The sequence below is a fragment of the Chlamydotis macqueenii genome, chromosome W (genome assembly GCF_036417535.1).
Source record: "Chlamydotis macqueenii isolate bChlMac1 chromosome W, bChlMac1.mat, whole genome shotgun sequence".
NCBI lineage: Eukaryota > Metazoa > Chordata > Aves > Otidiformes > Otididae > Chlamydotis > Chlamydotis macqueenii.
In genome coordinates, this window is record NC_141592.1 from 42,904,622 (window position 1) to 42,921,720 (window position 17,099).

Consider the following 17,099-nt stretch of genomic DNA (forward strand, 5'->3'; position numbering starts at 1 on the left):
CTGGCATTTACCTTTCCCGGTTGATCAAAAAGTTACCCGAGTACCCTCAGCATTGCAGGAGTCAGGCAGCCAGGACGGGGCAGGAAGCATCAGGGCATGTGTCAGATTCATCACTGCTTGCTTGTCCCCGAATTAGAGAGGGTTTTGCAAGCCACACTGAAAAGGAGAGGGAATGGGAAGTACCATGAACCACCTCGCTGAACTTGTCCCCCTCCTCAAGGCTGCTGTCGAGTTGCTGCCATTCCTCGTTCTCTGCCGTCCTTACTAGGGGACGAGATCTCCGTGCATCCGCAAAGGTGCTTCCCCACCGCTACAGCAGCGTGTTCTACAACAGGGGCAAGCGGGGGGACTCTTCTCCCCCTGCCTCCCGCGGCACGAGGGCAGTTCTCACAGGCCGAAATAGTGAAGGAGGCTGCGTCTCTGGTGAATGCCTGGAGACAGCAGTCTTTCCTAGTTTGGAGGAAGAAGGGGAGAGCCCCATCCAGTAAGCTACGCTCAACTCTGGGGCTTTTCCTGCGTTGGGTGATGCCGATCCTCCTTTCCATTGGCTGTGTATTTCCTCTTCCTTCCTGTGTGCAGTAGCAGTGGCTATTGGACAGAGAAGAAATGAAGAAAAAAAGAGAGAAATAATTTTAAAAAACTCAAAACAGGTGGAGAAAGAAAGAAACTGGGAGACGTTGAACTTAGAACGGGAAAGAGCTGAGGAATACAGTCAGTGTTCTTACAGTAACAACAGAATAGGGAACAGAGGTGGGCACTCAGGAAGAGGGGTGTAGATTAAAGAGGCGGAAGAGGAAGAAGGGCCTAAGATTCACTATATCGCGGCGCTTGGGAAGTCACTGCCGGTGGATCCGCCCCCCCGAGGGAGGGAGGGGGAGAGAGAGAGAGAGAGAGAGAGAGAGAGAGGGGCAGGCAGGCAGGCAGGCAGGCAGGCAGACAGACCGACAGACCGGCCGGCCGAACAAACAAACAAACAAACAAACAAACAAACAAACAAACAGATGCTTTTTTGCTTCACCGCCTCCATTTCTTTTCCCCTTTTTGTCGCTTGTTAGCTTCGCGCTTGGGGGTCAGTGTGTAAGGCGGGAGGGACCTAGGTTAAAGCGACGCCTGAGCAGCCCAGCGGGAGCCTAGGGACAGGCCTGGGCTGCAGCCTCAAAATTAGGATGTCCCGACATGAAGGTGAGAGACTCAAGACCGGGGGGAGGGGAGGGGAGGGGAGGGGGAAAGATGTCCTTGAACTCTGTACGGCGTTATGGCCTCGCATGCTGCCGTGTGAGGTGGGTCAACATGGCGGCGCCGCCGTCGCTGAGAGCGGGGCCTTTCGATCACGGAAAGTAGCAATGGTGGGAGGAGAAAGGCGGCGGCCAGGCCTCACTTTGCAGTGTCGCAGGAGGGGAGGTGGTGGCCGTGTCCGTTACGTGTAGGCCCCGAGTCCTTCTGTCGCCACTAAGCACGTACACCAGGCCCGTGCTCGCAGCTTGAAATTAGTCTGGTCTCTGTCACCCCTCGCTAGCCTGCGACTCGGGCCTTGTCTTGCTCCGGACAAGGAGTGTGTCCGAGGCAGATAATAGAGGGGAGGAGACAGGAGAACTGTTTATTTTCACTCTTCTTACTTCACTATTAGAAGGATAGGCCTGAGAGGGGGGCCTGGAGGAATCTGTTTTGGGGGAAAGGAGGAAGGTGTAAGGGAGGTGAGAGGTGTGTAGCAGGGTAGCTTGCTGATGTGTCCTGGGAGTTGTAAATGGCATGATGTGAAAGGGAAAAGGGGTGCAGGAGGGGAAGAGGAGGCAGGCCTGGCATGAGGGAAAGTACCCCAAGGTTTCTTAGGGTAGGGAGGAGGAGAAGGGATTGTGGAACATGAGGCACGGGGAGAGTAGTGCTTGAGGGGAGGCAATGCTAGGAGGGTGGCCTCGCATCCTGAGGAAGTGGATTGGGGTGTGGTCTGTTTTGGTATAATGAAGGCAGGGAGAGGGGGTTTGCGCTGCAGGTGTAGAAGGCACTCATGCACGTAATTGGATGTGGTATTGGGAGAAAGAGTTTATGCAGTCTTCATGGCATTGTTCAGCTGTAGTTTGTATTTTGGTGGATTTGGCAAGTTGAGAAGTAATATATTCTCTTTTAAATTTTGTATTTTAAAAGAGGAAACATGCCGATGTAGTAGCAGCTTTTGTGGAGAGATCATTATGCAATTGTTTTGTGTGTTTGTCCTTGTTCTTCTGTTGTGTTTTTTTTTTTTGGTGTTTTTTTTTTTTTTGCTATGGGTAAGTGAAGTGGATAGTTAAGGATTAATAAAAAATAAGTGAGAAGAATGGAGAGAAAAATGAAAAAAGGGAATTTATGTAGAGAGAAGTTGTGTGTGATATTTGTAAGTAAACTTACTTGGTTTTCTACCTCTTTTTACTGATAGTTGCACTAGCATAAAATATTCTGTAGAAGTTCTTTCTTGTATCTTGAAAGGATAATTTTTTTCTCTGTTAGGAACTGAATTTAACACCTGGCTCCATATATAATTTTGATTCTCCTAGAGCTGTGAGAATAACCTTTTTAAAAGGAATGGAGATATCTTTATTTAATCTTAATGTTTTGAAAGCAATGTGCTAGAAGACTTCAGTGTTTGGGAGTAATAATACTGAATTTGAGATGGAGGGCTGGTAGCTTAATGCTGAACTAGACTAAGTATGATGGCTATTCAGTGTATAGCTACAGCATTTTGTTAGTGTATGTGCTTGTCTATTTAAGACCAGTCTTGCACTTTTTTTCCCTGGTAAAGATACCAAATCCTTTTGGTTCTTTTCTGATTAAGATGTAGATTTGTGCTTTGGTGGTGTGTGAATTTATTCTTTTTTAATTTTTATTTTATTTTATTTTTTATTTTGTGGGTTTTAGTTTTTGGGGTTTTTTTGGTGGTTTTTTGTTTTTTTTTTTTTTTTTCAAAGGGAGGGGTGGGGTTGTTGGATTATCTGCATCCTATGCAGATAACGAGGCAAATGCTAACAACAGTGAGTAAAATAAGGATTAATAAAAAGTTTTTGTTTGTGGCTTTGTTGGAAAAAGTACTCCATAAACTGCTGCTGTGATAGATAATCATGATATGCAATTTAAAGCACAGTAGTAGGATTGTTAGGTTGTTAGTTAAATTGCACTGGTTAAAGCTACAACAGTAGTATGATGTATTGTTCAGTGTTGCAATGTTTTAATAAAAGAAGAATTATTAAAACAGGGTTTTTTTAAAATGTGTTTGATAGAGGTTATCTTTTGAGGTTTTTCTAGTGGATGTCAGATTTTGTTTGTAGTGTGGGGAGTAATGTTTTTCTTAGTCTCTCTATTCATCAGCAGAAATTGAAGTATGGAAATAATGTTAAGCATGGTTTTGTTCAAAAAACATTGGTATGCCTGTTTCAAGTTTTTAAGTTGCATGTTTTTTTTAAATGAAAATAGTTATCTTCTAATAAACTGTTGATGATAATGTTACATTGTTGACATAAATATCTTTTTATATAAAGAAGGAAAAACTCCATCAAAACTGAAAAGATATAAAGCTGGAGCAACAGTTTTACTTTGTGATAGACTTTTATAGGAACCTGGTTTGTCTTGAGTTTTCTTAATGGTTTTCTTTTATTCCTCATTTAACATGTTTGAAGTGTTAATTTTCTATTAGTTACAAGGTTAGAATAAGTTGCCTTGATGTAGGGTCTGTGGTTGGCTGAGAGTTCTCAATCTCTAAATTGATGGAAGTTCTTTTTGTAAAGATAAGGTATAGGAGAAAGGTGAGTTTCAGTCATGTTAATAAATTGTATTTCTGCTGTGTGTTTTTGTCAAAATGTCTTGTTCTTGCCAGAATCAGTTTTGTGATGGGGAAGGATGTATTTGAGAAGATAAATGCTGGAGAACTTGAAGTTCCAGTGTCTCAGGGCTCTAAATAAGTATCTGATGGAGGTATAAGCTTACTTTTCATCAGAGTCTCTTGGCAATTTGCTTTGTGGCAAGATATTAAGTCATGTTGTGGATCAGAAGTTGATTGGGAGGCAGGAAAAGAGAGAGTAGAATTCAACCATTGACCTTTTGCCATTGACTGTTTAATACCTTCAGAAATGTAACTGGTATAGAACTTTTAAAAATTATCCAGAGTGGAGGATGGGAATAGTGGGATATAAATGTTTGCAAATAAGACAGTTATTTGAGCTAGGGGTGACTAGAAGGTCTTTCAAGGAAGTTTAGAAAGAGCTAAATAAGCTCAATGCATGAGCAGCACAAGATGAGTGAAATAAACTTGTGTTAAAAGGAAAAGCAATAGGGAGAAATTTAACTATTCAGGTACCTTAAAGCGTCTACTTCAGTGCTATCAACTTGGGAAAAGGTTGTGGGGTATCACTGTAGATAATCATGCTTCTGTTTTTACTGCTACTGTGTTTGTTGGTAAGATGTGGTGGCCTTCTATGATGGGGTGACAGCATCGGTGGACAAGGGATGAGCAACAGACATCATCTACCTGGACTTGTGCAAGGCATTTGATACTGTCCTGCACAACATCCTTCTCTCTAAACTAGAGAGACATGGGTTTGGCTTGAATCCCCTCCAAAGAACTCAAGAAGTTATGTGACTCAGGGTGGAGGGGAGAAGAGACAAAGGACTATTGCATTAATAGAGACTGAAAAAATCTTTATCTTCAAGGTTGCCAAAGAGAATCTGAAAAGAATGAACAGCTTAAGTAATACAAACAAAGAGTGCCTATAACTGGGTTTTTGTTTTTCATAATACAAGAACAGGAGATCATACAGTTAAAGAGGCTGATGTTTCAAAACTGATTAAAAGAAGTGCTTTTTCACACAGTGTATAACTAGACTGCAATACTTTTTCACAGAAGTAATTTTACCATCTGGTTTCTAGTTTGAAGAATTAAAACTTTGGGTTCTGTCTCAAACTTTGTATTTTATGTGTCTCAACTATTTGAGACTAAAAGGTTGCTGTAGAGAATCTAATATCTGATATTCTGTGATGTTCCTAAAACTTTCTATGAATAGTTAGCTGAATCTCTGATCTGAACTCATGCTAATTCCTATGTTCTTATGTAAATATGATCCTTAATGTAATTTACATGTATTGGGTTTACGTGGCAAGGTTTTGGTGGTGGGGGGCTGCAGGGGTGGTCTTAGTGAGAAGAGACATGGAGCTGCTCATGTGCTGGACAGAGCTGGTTCTAGCTGGCTCTGCAAAGGACCCACTGCTGGCCAAAGCTGAGCCAGTCATTGAAGCTGATGGCATCTCTGAAAACAAATCTAAGAAAGGGTAAAAATGCCGTGCAGCAGTGCGTGTAAGAAAGGGGAGAGGGGAGTGGAAGTGTAAGAAACAATCTTGTAGACAGCAAGGTCAGAAAAAAAAAAGGAGAGGGAGGAGGTGTTCTGGGTGCTATAGCAGGTATACTTCCCTGCAGTCTATGGAGAGGAGTGGGAGCAGGCCAGTGGTGGGGCCTGTGGAGAGGACTACAATGGAACAGGCTCCAGGAGGAAACTGCAGCCCATGGACAGGATCTGGTGCAGGAGCAGGCTAGTGGTGGAAACTGGCCCATGGAGAGGACCCCATGCTGGAGTAGCCTTTTCCTGAAGGACTATAGTCTGGGGAGAGGACCCATGCTGAAGCAGGGGAAAAGTGTGAGGAGAAGGAGCAGCAGAGACAAACTGTTATGAACTGACCACAACCCCCAATCCACATTCCTCCTGTGCCTCTGTTTGGGGGGAGGAAGTAGAAGAATTGGAAATGAAGGAGTAAAGTTGAGCCTGGGAAGAAGGGGGGGGAGGAGAGAGGGAAGGTGCACTCATAGAAGTGCTTTCAACTTTTCTTATCACTTGCATAAGTGCTCTTCATTAATAGAGTTCAGAACTGAATCTCAGAAGTGAGTGCAAGCAGTTGCTTGACTCATACCTTTTGCAATCATTGGTTCAAGGTTGGAACCCTTTTCTGAACACGAATAAAACCCTCAAGGTACTTTGAAAAGTGACTAGGTTTGTTGTTTAAACTAAAGCTGTCTTTTCTAACTCTTTGCAGTTTAAGCTTTTAAAACACCCACCCTCCTCCCCAACGCTTAAGATCCTGTGAACTATGTTATATACATCTTAATTTTGTCCCTGTCCCATGCTGTCGTATGTATTGCCCATGTAAGATGAAAATATCAACAAATGTAAGTTGACTTGGTTGCTGTACAGATAGAAGGCTCATCCCTAGACTCTTGTGCTGTAAACCATGATCATCTTTCATCTTATAGACTTGTAATTGTAAATTATATTCATTAAATCAGTTGTAGATTTATTAAGTTGAATTGGAAGCTGGGTGGTATCAGTTGACTCCTAAATACTTCCCTTGGTTATCTTCAACTTCAGAGCACTCTAAGGATGAAAAGCTTTTTGCCCTGCGTTTTTGGATACTGAAAGTACAATAGATGCAATGATCTGCAAAATGTTCTCTTTCGGGTCTCTTGGTATAAGGCCTACAAATTGCCAGACTATTTGATAGGCAGGACCTGACAGTATGAAAAAAAAACAAAAACAAAACTTCTAGGATAAGGAAGACTTGGTGTTGAGGAGCTGAAAAGCAATATGGAATCTTTTTATAGAAGAGTGCTTTATAAGTAAAGGATGGTCTTAGACTAGTTCTATGACCCTTATGGGTCAAACTAGTACTGGTAGATGTTGCTATAGATGTTATTCCAGATAGTTGCCTGAAGGAACAGGGGATCTGCAGAGCACAAGTTATTAGACTTAACAAATGGTGACATATTAAAGAAATAATTAAAATGGTGTTTTCAAATACGTGGGTCTGTTCTATAGTCTGTCATGGTGTGAGAAAAGTAAATTAGTCTTTTACGTAATGGGGAATTATGGCTTTCCAGTAACTGGCTCCTTGTAATATAGAGCTTAGTTACTCTTTTGTTGCTTATATTCTGGAAGCAGGAAAAATTTAAGCAGTGTGACCAGAAAACTGAATAAGGAGCTCATCTCTGATTGGATTGTTGAGAATCATAGAATGGTTAGGGTTGGAAGGGACCTTCAAAGGTCATCGAGTCCAACCCCCCTGCAAGGAGCAGGGACATCTCCAACCAGATCAGGTTGCTCAGAGCCTCATCCAGCCTGGCCTTGAACGTTTCCAGGGATGGGGCATCCACCACCTTTCTGGGCAACCTGTTCCAGTGTTCTACAACCCTCATTGTAAAAAATTTTTTCCTAATATCCAATCTAAATCTACCTCCCTCTATTTTGAAGCCATTACCCCTCGTCCTATCACAACAGGCCCTACTGAACAGCCTCTCCCCATCTTTCCTGTAGGCCCCCTTGAGGTACTGGAAGGCCCCTATAAGGTCTCCCTGGAGCCTCCTCTTCTCCAGGCTGAACAGCCCCAACTCTCTCAGCCTGTCCTCATAGGAGAGGTGCTCCAGCCCTCTGATCATCTTTGTGGCCCTCCTCTGGACCCTTTCCAACTGGTCCATGTCCTTCTTTGTTCTTATGTTGGGGGCTCAAATCATATGTAAAAATACAACAATCTATACAGGAATTAAAAAACAAACAAACATCTTGGAAATAATAATGGTTTGGGGGTACAGAACTCTGAATTCTGACTTGGAGGGATGCTGTGATGGATGTCTTCTGAGCAACTCCATCAGACTAGCAGCTAATGGCTTCTGTTTGTGATATTTGCATTGAATTTCATGTTAAACTTGCTCCAAAAACATTCTCCCTTTCCTCAAATGTTCTTCTTGTTAATGAATGCTTCTGAAGACAATGTTATTTGGTTGTTTGTTTGTTTTTTGTAACTAAGTAGGATAATGTGTTAAAACTCTCTAGACGGCAATAAGTTGCCTGCATTTGTTTTTGTGGCACTAAGGACTTGGATCTCAGCTGTATGATGCAGTTATAGTAGTCTATGCCGCCTTAGTTAGTTTGGTTAAAATGAGGTAATAACTTTTGAATTATTAGATTTATATAGTTCAAGCAAAAAAAAAAAATTAGAAGTTCAGGAAACTAGAGAAGTTGAGTATAAACACTAGGGTTTAGAATACTTCTTGTTTTCTACCTGTGGTGGGTTTTAAGGCCTCTGTAAATGGTGCAGTAAAAAAGCAGACCAGTTCATAGGCTCTAATGTAGAATCATAGAATGGTTAGGGTTGGAAGGGACTTTTAAAGGTCATCTAGTCCAACCCCCCTGCAAGGAGCAGGGACATCTCCAGCCAGATCAGGTTGCTCAGAGCCTCATCCAGCCTGGCCTTGAATGTTTCCAGGGATGGGGCATCCACCGCCTCTCTGGGCAACCTGTTCCAGTGTTCCACCACCCTCATTGTAAAAAATTATTTCCTAATATCTAATCTAAATCTACCTCCCTGTATTTTGAAATCATTACCCCTCGTCCTATCACAACAGGCCCTACTGAACAGTCTCTCCCCATCTTTCCTGTAGGCCCCCTTGAGGTACTGGAAGACCGCTCTAAGGTCTCCCTGGAGCCTCCTCTTCTCCAGGCTGAACAGCCCCAACCCTCTCAGCCTGTCTTCATAGGAGAGGTGCTCCAGCCCTCTGATCATCTTTGTGGCCCTCCTCTGGACCTTCTCCAACTGGTCCATGTCCTTCTGGTGTTCGCGGCTCCAGAAATGGGCACAATACACCAGGTGGGGTCTCACCAGGGCAGAGTAGAGGGGCAGAATCACTTTCCTCGACTTGCTGGCCACGCTCCTCTTGATGCAGCCCAGGATGTGGTTGGCCTTCTAGGCCGCAAGGGTGTACTGCCGGCTCATGTTGAGCTTCTCATTCACCAGCGCTCCCAAGTCCCTCTCTTCAGGGCTGGTCTCGATCCATTCCCCACCCAGCCTGTATTTGTGCCTGGGATTGCCATGACCCAGGTGCAGGACCTTGCACTTGGCCTGGTTGAACTTCATGAGGTTGGCACGGGCCCACCTCTCCAGCCTGTCAAGGTCCCTCTGGATGGCATCCCTCCCCTCCAGCGTGTCAACGGTACCACACAGCTTGGTGTCATCGGCGAACTTGCTGAGGGTGCACTCTATCCCGCTATCCATGTCGCCGACAGAGATGTTGAACAGGGCCGGGCCCAACACGGACCCCTGAGGAATGCCACTCGTCAACAGTCTCCACCTGGACATTGAGCCGTTGACCACCACTCTCTGAGTGCGGCCATCCAGCCAATTCCTCATCCACCGAGTGGTCCGTCCATCAAACCCATGCCTCTCCAGTTTAGAGAGAAGGATGTCGCGCGGGACAGTGTCAAATGCCTTGCAGAAGTCCAGGTAGATGATGGCCGTTGCTTGTCCCTTGTCCACCGATGCTGGAACCCCGTCATAGAAGGCCACCAAATTGGTCAGGCACGATTTGCCCTTGGTGAAGCCATGTTGGCTGTCACCAACCACCTCCTTGCTCTCCATGTGCCTTAGCATGGTTTCCAGGGGAATCTGCTCCACGACCTTGCCAGGCACAGAGGTGAGGCTGACCGGCCTGTAGTTGCCTGGTCCTCCTTGTTCCCCTCTTTAAAAATGGGGGTTACGTTACCCCTCTTCCAGTCATCGGGGACCTCACCAGACCGCCACGACTTCTCAAGTATGATGGCCAGCGGCTTGGCAACTTCATCTGCCAGTTCCCTCAGGACCCAGGGATGCATCTCATCAGGTCCCATGGACCTGTGCACCTTCAGGTTCCTCAGATGCTCCCGAACCTGCTCTTCCAGTACAGTGGGCGGTTCTTCATTCTCCCAGTCCCTGCTTGTGCCTTCCACAACTTGGGCGATGTGGCTAGAGCCCTCGCCGGTGAAGACCAAGGCAAAAAAGTCGTTGAGCACCTCAGCCTTCTCCATGTCCCGGGTAACCAGGTCTCCCATTTCCTTCTGGAGAGGGCTCACATTCTCCCCGGTCTTCCTTTTATCTCCCACATACCTATAGAAGCTTTTCTTGTTGCCCTTGACATCCCTGGACAGGTGTAATTCTGTCAGGGTTTTATAGCCTTCCTTACCTGATCCCTGGCTGCTCAGACAATTTCTCTGTATTCCTCCTAGGCTATCCGTCCTTGGTTCCACCTCCTGTAGGCCTCCTTTTTGTTTGTCAGTTGGTCCAGGAGCTCCTTGTTCATCCATGCAGGCCTCCTGGTGTTTTTTTCCCGACTTCCTCTTTGTTGGGATGCATCGCTCCTGAGCTTGAAGGAGGCGCTCCTTGAATATCAACCAACTTCCCAGGAGGGAAGAGAGGCCCAGGACCTTATCCCATGGTATTCTGCCCAGCAGATCCCTGAAGAGGCCAAAGTCTGCTCCCCTGACGTCCAGGGCAGAGAGCTTGCTGCGTAGCTTCCTCACTGCCCTGAAGATCCTGAACTCCCCCATCTTATGGTCACTGCAGCCAAGGCTGCCCTTGAGTTCCACATCCCCCACCAGCCCCTCCTTGGTGGTGAGAATGAGGTCCAGCATGGCACCCCTCCTCGTCAGCTCCTCTATTGCCTGCAGGAGGAAGTTGTCATCCACACATTCCAGGAACCTCTTGGACTGCCTGTGCCCAGCTGTGTTGTCCCTCCAACAGATGTCAGGGTGGTTCAAGTCCCCCATGAGGACCAGGGCTTGTGACCGTGAGGCTGCTCCTATCTGTCTATAGAGGGCCTCGTCCACTCGGTCCTCCTGGCCAGGCGGCCTGTAGCAAACCTCCACCATAATGTCCCCTGTCCCTGCCCTCCCTCTAATCCTGACCCATAAGCTCTCGGTCAGCTCCTCCTCCATCCCCAGGCAGAGCTCCATGCACTCCAGCTGGTTGCTGCCATAGAGGGTGACAACCCCTCCTTGTCTCCTCTGCCTGTCCTTCCTAAAGAGCCTATATCCTTCCATTCCAACTCCCCAGTCATAGGACCCATCTCACCACGTCTCTGTGATGCCAGGAAGATCGTAGCCCTGCAGGCGTGCGCACATCTCTAGCTCTTCCTGTTTGTTCCCCATGCTATGTGTGTTGGCATAGAGGCACTGAAGCTGAGCCCCCGATGAAGCCGACTTGCTGGCTGGAGCGGCTGGCATTCCTTTGAGCTGCACTTAGGTGCTCTCGTACTTACCTGCGATCCTTCCCCAGGTTCTGGGCACCTGTTGCTGGCACTGGCGCCATACTGACAGTGGTGGGCTGGATCGTGCTCCCTCTCCCCCGGCAATGTTAGTTTAAAGCCCTCTTGACGAGCCTGGCAAGCCTTTGGCCGAAGACGCTCTTCCTCTTCTCAGTTAGGTGGACCCCATCAGCCCCCAGTAGACCAGGCTTCTCAAAGCGAGTCCCATGGTCTAAGTAGCCAAAGCCCTGGCTGTGGCACCAGTCCTGTAGCCATTTGTTGACTTGCCAGATACATCTGGCCCTTTCAGGTCCCTGCCCTTCGACTGGGAGGATTGACAAGAATACCACCTGCGCCCCAGAGTCCTTGACTGTTGTACCCAGGGCCCTGAAGTCCCTCTTGATGTCCCTCTTGATGCTCCTCAGGCTGCTCCTGGCTGCGTCACTGGTGCCCATGTGAAACACCAGCAGTGGATAATAGTCCGTGGGCAGTATGAGGTTTGGTAGTCTCTTGGTGACGTCCCGGATACAAGCCCCCAGTAAGCAGCACACCTCTCTAGAGAGTGTGTCGGGTTGGCAAATGGGTGCCTCCGTACCTCCCAGAAGAGAGTCACCCGCTACTATCACCTGCCGCCTCTTCTTGGTTGCACTGGTTGTTATATGGGGAACAGGTCGGGCTGCCTTGCTCAGCTCCAGCGTCTCTCCTGATGTGCTGGGTCTTTCCTCTTTGGTCTGCAGAGCAGCAAAGCAATTTTGCAAGGGCACCTCAGGGTTCGGGGGAAGTCTCTTCCTCCTGCTGGCCCTTGCCTTCGCAAGCTTCCATTCTTCAGCATCATCGGCCCCCTTCCCTTCTGTGTGTGTCGGTGGGGGAGTTTTTGTCTGTTTGGCTGGGGGCTGTGGTTCTGGTGCAGACTGCGCTTGGAACCAACTATCTAACTCCTTCGCAGCCTCCCTGATGCTACACAGCCTCCTGACCACCTCCTGCAGCTCAGCCACTGCCGCAGGAGCTCCTCCACCTGGGCACACCTTCTGTAGGCAGGGCTGCCACCTGTCCCTGCCCCAGAAGAAAGGTCGAGATACTTCCTGCAGCCCAAGGTCTGCACTGCAGCCTCTCCGTTAGCAGCGCCGTCTGTGTGAGGCGTTTTCTACCGCTGGGGTAGCTGGTGCAGACCTCTCAGCCGGAGCTGCAGCCTTTGCCCTCAGGCGAGTGCCCACCACTCTGCCTTGAGGGTCAGGTAGGACGAGTGCCTTTGGCTGGTGCCCGGATGCTGGGTTGTGTGTGCTTCAGGTCTCCCTCTGTCCCATTGGAATCCCCCTCCTTCGAAGAGGAGGTGCCTTCCCTGTGGGAACTGCTGTGCTGTGCTCCCTAAGGGCTGGCTTTATAGAATCACTTCTTTCAACTTGCTGGCCACGCTTCTTTTGATGCAGCCCAGGATGCTGTTGGCTTTCTGGGCTGCAAGTGCACATTGCCATCTCATGTCCAGGTTTTCATCCACCAGTCCTTCTCCACAGAACTGGTGTCAGTCCATTCTCCGCCCAGCCTGTAGTGATGCTGGGAATTGCCCTGACCCACGTGCAGGACCTTGCACTTGGCCTGGTTGAACTTCATGAGGTTTGCACGGGCCTACTCCTCAAGCCTCCCAAGGTCCCTCTGGATGGCATCCCTCCCCTCTAGTGATTCACCTGTACCACTCAGCTTTGTGTCGTCTGCAGACTTGCTGAGGGTGCACTCGATCCCACTGTCTGTCATTGATGAAGATATTAAACAGTATTACTCCCTGTATGGACCCCTGAGGGACAGCACTCTTGTTACTGGTTTCCTCTTGAACATTGAGCCATTGACATCTTATGTGCATCTTATGTTTTTAAAGAATGTGCTAAATACTGGAGGTGCATTTCATGTGAGGGTTAGCATTTTCTCACAGGTATCTGATTATTTCAGATTGCTCATAAATGTACTGAGCAAAAATGACCCTTTTGAATGGCATTTGAGTGAAACTCAATATAAAACAAGGTAGGACTTAGACTAGCTCTTCAAAATTTGAAGTTGGAGCTGTTTACTCTTCAGTGTTTCAACTGTCATATATCTCTTTCCCGGGGATACTTCTATATTGTTACGTAATGTTTTTTTCTGTATTTTCAGTGTGTCCCCTCCCTTTATTATCTTGGTTTTCTTCCTGAGCTTCTGATTTCCTTTATATTTCTAGTGATCAATACATGTAAAAATATACTATGCTTGCAGCAAGAGAGCACTGGATCTTTCTTTTGAACAGACTTACAGCATTGTCTTTCATCTTAACTTTAATATGCAGATCAGAGACTCGTGCTTTTCTGTTTCATGACATTAACCATAGTACAGAGATCAAAATATTTTCATATCTTAGCTTCTGCAGGCAGTTTATACCATACTGCTATTTATTGTTCAGTTGTGAGCCTCAATCAAATCTGTTTTCTCTCCTGTTACTTATCAGAACTACTGGGTCTTATTTTGCCACCTAGCAGACTTTTAAAGTCCAAAGTACTTACTGTATCTCAGTTATTATCCAATTCTTTTAGCTAAATATTAGGTAAAAAAATATCTTACTTCGCTGAATAAGTGAACAAGACTAAAATATACTGACTTAAAGATCAAGGGAAATCTTAGATAATCAATTGTGATTTTTCTGGATGTGACTGCATCATATAAAAGGTATAATTGACAGTAGCTGTTTCTAGATTTTTAGCTTTATTTAAAATCTCCTAATTTTCAAGCATTTTGTAAGATTTTAATAGACAGGTCAGTGAAATAATAATAGTCTTTGTGAAGATTTGTGAAACTTGTATTAATATAGTTGACCCTTCCCCCAGCCTGTTAAAATACTATTAAATTATATTATACTGTTTTGTGCCTTTTCTTTTTGTAGTTCATAGAATCATAGAATCACATGGTTGGATGGGACCTATAAGATCATCTAGTCCAACCGTCTTCCCACTACCATTGCTGCCACAGCTACTAAACCATATCTTGTAGCTCCTCATCAAGCCGCCTCTTGAACACTGCCAGGCACGGCGACTCCACCACCTCCCTGGGCAGGCCGTTCCAGTGCCTGACCACTCTTTGGGAGAAAAAGTTTTTCCTCACGTCCAATCTAAACCTCCTCTGGTACAACTTGTGGCCATTTCCTCGGGTCCTGCTTGTTGCCTGGGAGAAGAGGCCAAACCCCTGCTCATCACAACCTGCCTTCAGGAAGCTATAGAGTGCAATGAGATCTCCCCTGAGCCTCCTCTTCCTCAGACTAAACAATCCCAACTCTCTCAGCCGCTCCTCATAAGACTTGTGCTCCAGACCCCTCACCAGCTTTGTTGCCCTTCTCTGGACACGTTCCAGGGCTTCAATGTCTTTCTTGTAGTGAGGGGCCCAAAACTGAACACAATACTCGAGGTGCGGCCTCACCAGTGCCGAATACAGGGGGATGATTACCTCCCTGCTCCTGCTGGCCACACTATTTCTAATGCAGGCCAGGATGCCGTTGGCCCTCTTGGCCACCTGGGCACACTGTCGGCTCATGTTCAGCTGAGCATCAACCAACACCCCCAGGTCCCTTTCCTCTTCACAGTCCTCCAGCCACTCAGCTCCGAGCCTATAGCGCTGCATGGGGTTATTGTGGCCAAAGTGCAGGACCCGACACTTGGCCTTGTTGAACCTCATCCCATTCAGCTCAGCCCAGCGATCCAGCCTATCCAGATCCCTCTGAAGGGCCTCCCTACCCTCAGGCAGATCAACACCGCCACCCAACTTGGTGTCATCTGCAAACTTACTGAGGGTACACTCAATCCCCTCGTCTAGGTCATCAGTAAAGATATTGAACAAGATGGGCCCGAGTACCGACCCCTGGGGGACACCACTTGTAACAGGCTGCCAGCTGGACTTGTCTCCATTAACTACTACCCGCTGGGCACGGCTCCCTAGCCAGTTCTTTATCCAAAGAAGGGTATACCTACCCAGTCCACGGGCAGCCAGTTTCCCTAGGAGAATACTGTGAGAGACCGTGTCAAAGGCTTTGCTGAAGTCCAGGTAGACCACATCAACAGCCTTTCCCTCATCCACCAGTCTGGTCACCCAGTCGTAAAAGGAAATGAGGTTGGTCAAGCACGACCTGCCTTTCGTGAACCCGTGCTGGCTGGGCCTGATCCCCTGGATGCCACTCATATGCCAAGTGATCTCACCCAAGATGATTTGCTCCATAACTTTCCCGGGTACTGAGGTCAGGCTGACAGGCCTGTAGTTCCCCGGATCCTCCTTACGGCCCTTCTTGTAGATGGGAGTCACCCTAAGTTGCACCTTAGGGTCTGAGTATATAATTAGGAATCACGAGACCTGGATTTTGATGATTTCTTTGCTCGTGTCTCAATCTATGGAGTGGGTTACATGTGTGTTGATGCAATGATTTATTAAATACAAAGCTGCATCATACATTTCAACATAATAGTATAATAAAGTGTGTATTTTCAGAAAGCTAGTTCAGCAAATAAAGGAAAACATCTCTGTAGCATAGAATTGCTTAAATTTAGGAAAAAGCTTTTTGGTTCAAGTTTAATGTTCTAATTTTTAAAACTTGGTGTGTATGTGGCTTGTTCAGTAAATCGATTACTAAATTTGGGATTCTGTACTAAGCTTTTTGAAAGGGGTTTATGTTGAGCATGAAGCCACAGTGACTATTTTAAGGGAACTACTTTGGAGTCATTGTCCCCAAATAAAAATAAATGCTCTAAGTAATGGTTTAAATGTTTTCAGTTTCTAGACATGCAAAAATAGATTTTTTTTTTTAATTGCATGTGATCTATTTTGTAGAAACAAAAGTGAATTCTCTCTTCTTGTAATTCAGTTTGCTAATATGATTTGGGCTGTATGGCATTTTAACAATGAGACTGATAAACTTGTATTTCTTATTTGTTCCCTACAGTATGGTGATCTGTTGCTATCTGGTGTTGACAGAATTATAAATTTGCTTTTTCCCGACTGTAGTCAGTGATGTCTCCTCTTCTAGTTGCATTAGACTAAAAATGAAGCTGCATAATGTTTTTGTTGTGGATCAGATTTTTATTTTCAGAGGATGGATTTTCACACATACTCTAATTAAAAAAGCATAGCAGTTTCATATAAGTGAAATTTTTGCCTTGGTTTTCACTGGTAAGGTTTGCCTTCTGGCCTCTGGGTCACAGAGCCTATCAACAGTCTGTGGGAGTGAAGTATTGTCCACAGTAAGCAAAGATTAAGTTAGGGACCACTTAAGCCAGTTGCAGATTTACAAGTCCATAGGACCAGATGGGATGCATCTGAGGGTGCTGAGGGAACTCATTCATATTATTGTGAGCCCACTCTGTCATCTTTGAAAGGCCATGGTGATTAGGAGAGGTTAATGATGACTCAAGGGGAGGGGGGAGATGACGACCAAACATTACTCCCATTTTCAAGAAGGAGGATCTGGGAAACTACAGGCTGATTAGCCTTGCCTCAGTCCTTGGAAAAGTTAAGGAACAAATCCTCCTGGAAGTAATGTCTGAGAACATGAAATGCAAGGAGGTGATTGCAAGCAGCCAGCATGGATTTACCAAGGGTAAATTGTGCCCATTTGCCCTCTCTGCAGTGACTGTGTGGATGAGGGGGAAAACTGTGGATGTTTACTTTAGAAAGGCTTTTGATGTTATAGAATCATAGAATCATAGAATGGTTAGAGTTGGAAGGGACCTTCAAAGGTCATCTAGTCCAACCCCCCTGCAAGGAGCAGGGACATCCCTGACTAGATCAGGTTGCTCAGAGCCTCATCCAGCCTGGCCTTGAACGTTTCCAGGGATGGGGCTTCCACGACCTCTCTGGGCAACCTGTTCCAGTGTTCTACAACCCTCATTGTAAAAAAATTTTTCCTAATATCCAAAGTTAGTTTTCTGGCCTCTTCAACGAAAATCATTGCTGCAGCAATGGCTCTTAAACAGGCAGGCCATTCTTTACTGACTTTGTCTAACTGTTGACAAAGTAACATTAATTGTAATATAATGTTGTACTT

The 17,099-nt window shown here is 46.1% G+C and overlaps 1 protein-coding gene across 1 annotated transcript in view; it reads left to right on the top strand.

The window, feature by feature from the left end:
• Window positions 1-1,011: 1,011 nt before the first annotated feature.
• LOC147596709 (E3 ubiquitin-protein ligase KCMF1-like) overlaps window positions 1,012-17,099 on the top strand; it is a 54,328-nt gene continuing 38,240 nt past the window's right edge. Inside the window, exon 1 of the mRNA XM_086769605.1 lies at window positions 1,012-1,182. Coding sequence (XP_086625731.1) covers window positions 1,167-1,182 — 16 coding nt within the window. The 5' untranslated portion in view covers window positions 1,012-1,166. The remainder of the gene's footprint in view (window positions 1,183-17,099) is intronic.